Source organism: Pituophis catenifer, unplaced genomic scaffold, assembly GCF_029215685.1.
Source record: "Pituophis catenifer annectens isolate HBS135680 unplaced genomic scaffold, rPitCat1.0.hap2 SCAF_11, whole genome shotgun sequence".
In the NCBI taxonomy this organism is placed as follows: domain Eukaryota; kingdom Metazoa; phylum Chordata; class Lepidosauria; order Squamata; family Colubridae; genus Pituophis; species Pituophis catenifer.
This window is the reverse complement of record NW_027256891.1, coordinates 25,551,931-25,559,456: the sequence shown is the minus strand read 5'-3', so window position 1 is coordinate 25,559,456 and position 7,526 is coordinate 25,551,931. Positions and strand designations below refer to the sequence as shown.

At 44.0% G+C, this 7,526-nt stretch overlaps 1 protein-coding gene across 1 annotated transcript in view; it reads right to left on the bottom strand.

Annotated features, from left to right (window-relative positions):
- Positions 1–971: 971 nt before the first annotated feature.
- Positions 972–7,526, bottom strand: part of IDS (iduronate 2-sulfatase) — a 12,330-nt gene continuing 5,775 nt past the window's right edge. The window contains exons 5-9 of the mRNA XM_070951786.1: positions 6,849–7,049; positions 5,655–5,825; positions 4,086–4,212; positions 2,587–2,760; positions 972–1,587 (exon numbers count right to left, since the gene is read on the bottom strand). Coding sequence (XP_070807887.1) covers positions 1,079–1,587; positions 2,587–2,760; positions 4,086–4,212; positions 5,655–5,825; positions 6,849–7,049 — 1,182 coding nt within the window. The 3' untranslated portion in view covers positions 972–1,078. The remainder of the gene's footprint in view (positions 1,588–2,586; positions 2,761–4,085; positions 4,213–5,654; positions 5,826–6,848; positions 7,050–7,526) is intronic.

Here is a 7,526-nt window from a genome sequence, read left to right as displayed (position 1 = left end):
GGCAAAATGCCTTCGGCCTCCAATTGATGCCAAGGAAGAGGTCAAGAGTGGCATCTCATTTATTCTATGAGAATAGCTTTGCATTCTCTGTCTCCCCACCTCCTTCCCTCCATCACTTTGAGCTGTCTGTATTTTGTTTCTCTAGGATGACTTCCTTGTTCTTGATGCCCATCTAGATTCCTTGGGAGAATGTTCCCAACTCTAGGGGGCGGTGCTCATCTCCGTTTCAAAACCGAAGAGCCAGCGCTGTCTGAAGACGTCTCCGTGGTCATGTGGCCGGCATGACTCAAAGCCAAAGGTGCATGGAACGCTGTTCCCTTCCCACCAAAGGTGGTCCCTATTTTTCTACTTGCATTTTTTACAAACGGAGATGAGCACTGCCCCCTAGAGTTGGGAATGCGTATCTGAGGCGTGCCCATGCAACGCTAAAAAAGGAACATTTTGAAGCCTTCCAAGTCTGCAAAGGTAAGTAGAACAGTGAGGGGGGTGGGAATACGCTGTGCCACGCGATTTAGGTTAGCCAGAAAGCAAGAAATCCGACGATTCTAGCTAATATAAATCGCACGCCACAGCTGATCGTCACCCAGCTGATCGTTGGAAATACCAGTTCGCCACAGCTGATCGTCACCCAGCTGATCATTGGAAATACCAGTTCGCCACAGCTGATCGTCGCCCAGCTGATCATTGGAAATACCGGTTCGCCACAGCTGATCGTCACCCAGCTGATCATTGGAAATACCAGTTCACCCGAACCGGTAGCATTTTTTACTACCGGTTCGGGAGAACTGGTCCGAACTGGTAGCATTTCACTCCTGTAAACTCGGATCCCTTAACCACTTAATATTGATCTGTTTTCTCTCTCTTTTTTCGAATATTATCATTGTTTTCTCCGGAACTATTTGACAGACACGGCAGATTTCTTTCAATGAGCATAGACACATTCAAATTTATTCTTACATCAGCATCTGAAACCTTTTGATACAAAAAACGGTCATCCTTGAAGGCGTCTTTGTGTATAACACAAAGCATGACATATATATACAAGCCGTGACGTGGAGGTCAGTTCCTTAGCAGAGGTTCACTGAACTGAAGTTGATCCCAGTTTCAAATGATCGACGAGATGGCAAAGCTTTGGAACGGGGGATCCACGCAGGACTTCGTTGTACCGGTTATGATCTTCGTTGGGATCGCTTTCTTCAAAATACAGCTCTCCTCCGTGGATGTCCTTCACGTCGATCGTGAAGTTGTTGGGATTAAACCCGAACCAGACGGTACACCTGTAATCGGCCGTACGGAGGGAATAGCCCATGACTCTTATATCTTGAAGTAACGGCAAATCAGAATTCGGTGCAGGGGTGTCTCCAGGTCGCGGATACTGGCTGAAGGCAACCGGGGTTTCTTTTCGTTTCGAACCATGGCTCTCCTGCCCTCCGCCGGAGGACGGGAAGTACTGAACCAAGCTCTTCCCTTCGCTACAAAGAGGGACGTGGAAGGAAGGCTGAGGACAAGCAGGAGGAACAGTCAGTCCAGCCAGTTCTGCAAGCGTTGGGAAGAGGGACACCAACTCAACCATTTCTTTGGGTTTTCCTGGAGTGGGATAGGAGAAAAATTAGAGTAGGGAGTGTCAGGTCCAGGAACGATACCCGGAGTTACTTCTACTGTATCTTTTGTTGTTCTGTCACCCATAGACAGAAATTATGCCAAAGTATTCACATACACTCTGAGAATAGTTTGTTTGTTTGTTCGTTTGTTTATTATTTATTTATTTATTTATTTATTTATTTATTTATTTATTTATTATTTATTTATTTATTATTATATTTCTATACCGCCTTTCTCCCGTAGGACTCAAGGCGGTGTACAGTCAAGAAAAATATAGACACACAAACATCATAAAATTGCTAATTAAAATTATTACTTAGTTTGGTCAATTAAATAAAACCCAGAATTAGATAACATTTAAAAAAACATTCACATGTTCGTATGTTTAGCCCTGCCTGTTGGAACATCAGGGTCTTGAGGGCACGGCGGAAAGCACGGAGATCAGGGATATTCCGTATCTCCGGGGGCAGTTCATTCCAAAGGGTTGGAGCCCCCACAAAGAAGGCCCTCCCCCTGGGAGTCGCCAGTCGGCATAATTTGACTGACGGTACCCTGAGTAGTCCCTCCCTGTGAGAACGAACTGTTCGGTTCAGTTAAGGAGGAGCCTTCTTAATTCTCTTCCTCCCTACCAAACTATCTAAGCCCATGATTGTGAAGCTATGGCACGCGTGCCGGAAGTGGCACGCAGAGTCATGTCTCTGGGCACACCAGCCGTTGCCCCTTGCTCTTCAGGGTTCAGGTGCCAACATGTTTCAAGAGGCCAAAAATGGCTGTATTTGGTGTATAAGACGCACCGACATTTCCACCCTCTTTTAGGGTGGAAAAAAGTGCATCTTATAGTCCAAAAAGTACAGTACATTGGCATTAAATAAAATCTAAGAAGAAAAGCAGAAGCATGCCTAAAGCTAACAGGGAAGACCTAATCGGATCAGCAATAAAAGGTCAGACTTTTAATTTTGTCCACTGTTAATGATGGATTTTTACCTGGCAGCCCAGAGCAGGAATCTTGAGCGAAGGGATCAATGAATGGGAAAACTTTCTCTCCAGGATCAGAGATCTGAGTTGTCACTCCTGGCACGTAGAACATCAATGGCACTCGTGTGGCTACGTCAAAGTTGCTGTATTTCGCCCACTCACCATGTTCGCCCAGCGACCAGCCTAAATGAAATCAAGAACCATGAAGGGAAGATGGCATTGAGAGCAAACCTGTGGATCCATCCAGGAAAAGAAAAAAGAAGAAGAATCAAGAGTTGGATATAATACGTTGATTAAGGTAAAAGTAAAGGTTCCCCTGGCACATATGTGCTAGTCGTTCCCGACTCTAGGGGGCGGTGCTCATCTCCGTTTCAAAGCCGAAGAGCCAGCGCTGTCCGAAGACATCTCCGTGGTCATGTGGCCGGCATGACTCAACGCCAAAGGCGCACGGAACGCTGTTCCCTTCCCACCAAAGGTGGTCCCTATTTTTCTATTTGCATTTTTAACCTGCTTTCGAACTGCTAGGTTGTCAGAAGCTGGGACAAGTCACGGGAGCTCACCCCGTTACGAGGCACTAGGGATTCGAACCGCTGAACTGCCGACCTTTCGATCGGCAAGCTCAGGGTCTTAGCCACTGAGCCACCGTGTCCCTTTAATAGGGACAGCAGGCCTGTCAATATAATAATTTTAAATTGGGGTATTTTAATTTTTGGGGTTTTAAATCGGCCAAATCTATTTAATTATTTTAATTTTTAATTATTGTTGTGTCTTGTGTTTTTAAATTGGCTGTACACCGCCCTGAGTCCTTCGGGAGAAGGGCGGTATAGAAATAAAATTATTATTATTATTATTATTATTATTATTATTATTATTATTATTATTATTATTATTATTATTATTATGTTGATTAGGATGGACCAAAAAGATATCAAAGAACAGCCGAGCTTTTAAAATCTCCAAAACTCTTCAACCAGTCTTAGAACAAAGTAGGGGATGATGTCGGAAAGAGACTGACCGAGTTGACGAGAGGAGTCAAAGAGAGATTTAGTCTGGAATCAATATGTAGGAGCCTGGATAGCTCAGCAGACTAATGCATTGTCATTTAACTCCAGCTGTCTGCAATTAGTAAGTTCGAATCTCGCCAAGGCTCAAGGTTGACTCAGCCTTCCATCCTTTCTAAGGTAGGTAAATTGAGGACCCGGTTTGTGGGGGGCAATAAGCTGACTTTGTAAAAATATACAAAAGGCTATTCCCAGCAGTGGAATAGGATTATCTTCAAACTCCAAAAAAAAAAGTGGTGTTATTAGCCATCAAACCTCAAAAATACACTTTTCCCAAAAGGTTTCCACAATTTTGGCCACTACTGTATATAAGCCATTGTGCAGAAGCTGGTTTATTCAACACGCTGATCCCAACGCAAGAGCTAAAATTCGTAACATTCAACAGTCTTCTCCAGAAAACAAAGGTGTGGAGTTTGCAACTGACTCCAAGCCTCGCGGACGTCTTACCGTGATCTGCGGTGAAAACCACCACCGTGTTGTGAGATAGCTCTGTCTCATCCAGGGCATTCAGCAACTTTCCCACCAGCGTATCAACGTAGGAAACAGAGGCAAAATAACTCTGGCGAATTTTCCGCTACAAAACAAGTTTGCAAAAGGGGACAAAAAAAAAAATGAGTTGTGGCTGCTACACCGTCAATCGAAGCGGCCCCGGAGAGGGTTGGAAGGTCTTTCAGGAAGTAATCTGTTTGTAATGCACCTGTCTCCCCAATTAATACAGGTAGTCCTTGACTTATGACCACAGTTGAGCCCTGTCAACTTGCAAAGCATCCTTGGCCTGCTCTCGAGTCGCCATAGGCAAGGGGGATGGGAAACCAGCGAAGCAACCCGGCAGCCAAAAACAAAAGCACATTCCAGATATCTCTCTCTCAAGGCTATCTCCCAGGGTTACCCACAGCGGCCGGAGGGGAGTGATCTCTACAACCCGCGAAATTGCTCCGTTGGCTAATGTGCCTGATGACACAGCCTGCGGGGAACAGGGTCAAGATTGGGGCGTAAATTATGTGGGGTCAGAGTTGGCTTCACTTGGAACCTGCCGACATGAAGCTCCTAATAAATAACTGGATTTCTTTTGAAGCTTGGCTCGAGGCTCATGATTTAATTAGGGCATCCGTAGGAACCCTGACAAGCCCACAATTTCTGTGGCTAAGCAAGACCATGTGAAGTGAGTTTTACAACTTTTTCTTGCCACCGTTGTTAAGTGAATCGTTGCAGTTATTCAGATAGTAGTTATGTTAGTAACTACTAACATAACATAGTATGTTAGCAGTTTCTAACATCGTTAATAGTTACTAACATAGTAACAGCCGTACAGTAGTACGGCTGTTATGTGAATGTGGCACATCTCCCATTGCCTTTGTTCATCGCCAACAAAATGAGGAGGTGACTCCGGGACACTGCAACAGTCACAAGTACATGCCAGTTTCCAAGTCTCCGAATGTTGATCGCGTGACCATGGGAATGCTGTAACGGTTGTAAGTGTGAAAAATGGTCATAAGCAGTGGTGGGATTCAACCGGTTCGGGCCGATTCAGGCGAACCGGTAGCTAAATAGCTAAATGGGGTAGCGCCCCATTTTGGCTTCCAGGTAAGTGCAGGGAGGCCTCCTAGGCCCAAAACGGCGCACGGGGAGGGCAGTATGTCCCCCCCCCACTGCAGCCCGTTTTTTCTCCCAGGGGGGTGCAGGAGATCAAGTGCTGCCTGTCACACATCCCTGGCCACGCCCACCATGGCCACGCCCACCCTGCCGGTCATTAGGGCCAAGAACCGTTTGTTAAATGATTTGAATCCCACCACGGGTCGTAAGTGTGAAAAACGGTCATAAGTCACTTTTTTTCAGTGCCGCTGTAACTTCGAACGGCCGCTGAATGAAACGGTTGTAAGTCAAGGACAACCTGTAGGAGAAAAAAAATAGGAGACTAGCCATCCAACTCCTTATCCCACCGGCGTCTTTTCAGACCGCAACCAGACCATGATCCAATGGAAATATAACCGAATGGTCCCATCAGGGAAACTCTACCTGGAAGTGCTTTGGAATGGGCCCGTAAGGGAAACTGAGGTTTAAGGCTGCAACATCCTCTCTTTGCCGCAGGTCCATCCAAGGATTGTAAGCGACGGAAGGAAGTTTTTTAGGAACTGCCGGATCGGGAGCCAAGGTGACATTTTCCAACGGGTATAATTTGAGAAATTTCTGGAGAGAAGAGATTATCCAAATTGGTTTTCTAACGAGTCTTTATCACCTCGGTTGCTTTGACCAGAAATTAATATTTTCATCAGAGGCTTTTTTTATTATTATTTTTAAAAGCATTTTTTCTACAAATGCTTTTAAAAGTAAAAAAAAAAAAAAGCCTCTGATGATCGCGCGGCTCAGCTGGCATTTTAAAGGCATTTTTTCTACAACCTCTTTGGCCGAAGAGGTTGTAGAAAAAAACTACTTTTAAAAGCCTCTGACGATCCCAGCTCAGTTTATTTATTTATTATTTATTTATTTATTTTTCATATTTGTATACCGCCCTACTCCCGAAGGACTCAGGGCGGTGAACAGCCATAATAAATACAAATACATATAGAAGTTAAAAACTATTAAAAAACAGATTAAGTAATTTGGCTCAAAGATTAAAACATCCAAATTTATCTAAAAGAGGTCTAAACCCAATTTAAAAGCCAATTTAAAAAGCCAATTTAAAAAGGGAGAGTTAGGCCAGTTGCCTGATCGTCAGAGGCTTTTAAAAGCATTTTTTTTTACAACCTCTTCGGCTACCCTAGCCTTCCTTCCAATATTTATTCTATTCTATTCTTCATTCCAATATTTATTCTACTCTTATTCTACCCTTATTCTATTCTATTCTATTCTATTCTATTCTATTCTATTCTATTCTATTCTATTCTATTCTATTCTATTCTATTCTATTCTATTCTATTCTATTCTTCATTCCAATATTTATTCTACTCTTATTCTACTCTTATTCTACCCTTATTCTATTCTATTCTATTCTATTCTATTCTATTCTATTCTATTCTATTCTACTCTACTCTACTCTACTCTACTCTACTCTACTCTACTCTACTCTACTCTATTCTTTCCTACTCTACTCTACTCTACTCTACTCTACTCTACTCTACTCTACTCTACTCTACTCTAGAGAACTTTTTGAGGACTCTTCCAGGGCAGACCTCCCCTTCTCTTTTCTCCCCTGCAGAGAAGCCGTTTTACCCGAGGGTATCTGAACGGGATGTGGGGTTTATGATAGCCGACAGCCAGAAAAAAATTCCTCTTGATTCTTTTCAGAGTCTTCAACCAACGGATGGCCTCCTTGGTGCTCTGGATATCTGGCAAAGTAGCCTCGGGCATCTCGGCAACGTCCACAGGGCAGATCAAGTTGGCGTGAAGCTTTCCGTCTTTGCCTTTGCAAACCTGGAAGGCAAACAGCAACCGTCATAAAACAAAATCCACCTTGGAAGTCCAAAAGATTGGTTTCCCATCATAAAAACGGGCCATATCTAACCATATCTAACAGAACAGAAAGACACTGTTCTGACCAAGGCTTCCTGAGACAGTCAAAAGCACACGATTAGTCCCAAAAACCCTCTTTTTATTTCAACGGCTGTGAATTACGTTCATTCACAGCCCGTGCTGAGTCATAAATAGTTTGTAAAGAGTCCGACGGACGTCTGCCACAGTCCTTCGGGATAAGGCTAATAAGCACCCACCTTTATCTCCCTTGACACGCTGCCAAAGACCTAATTGGCAATTAGCTTTGCAAGGCCACAAGGAATTCAGAGTCAAAACGGAGCTTCAGAATTTAAACCGACCAGAATGAACAAAGTTGCTTCCTACAAAGGCTCATGTGCCTTTGCTCCTCCTTAATGTCTTATGGGAGGGGCCGATCAT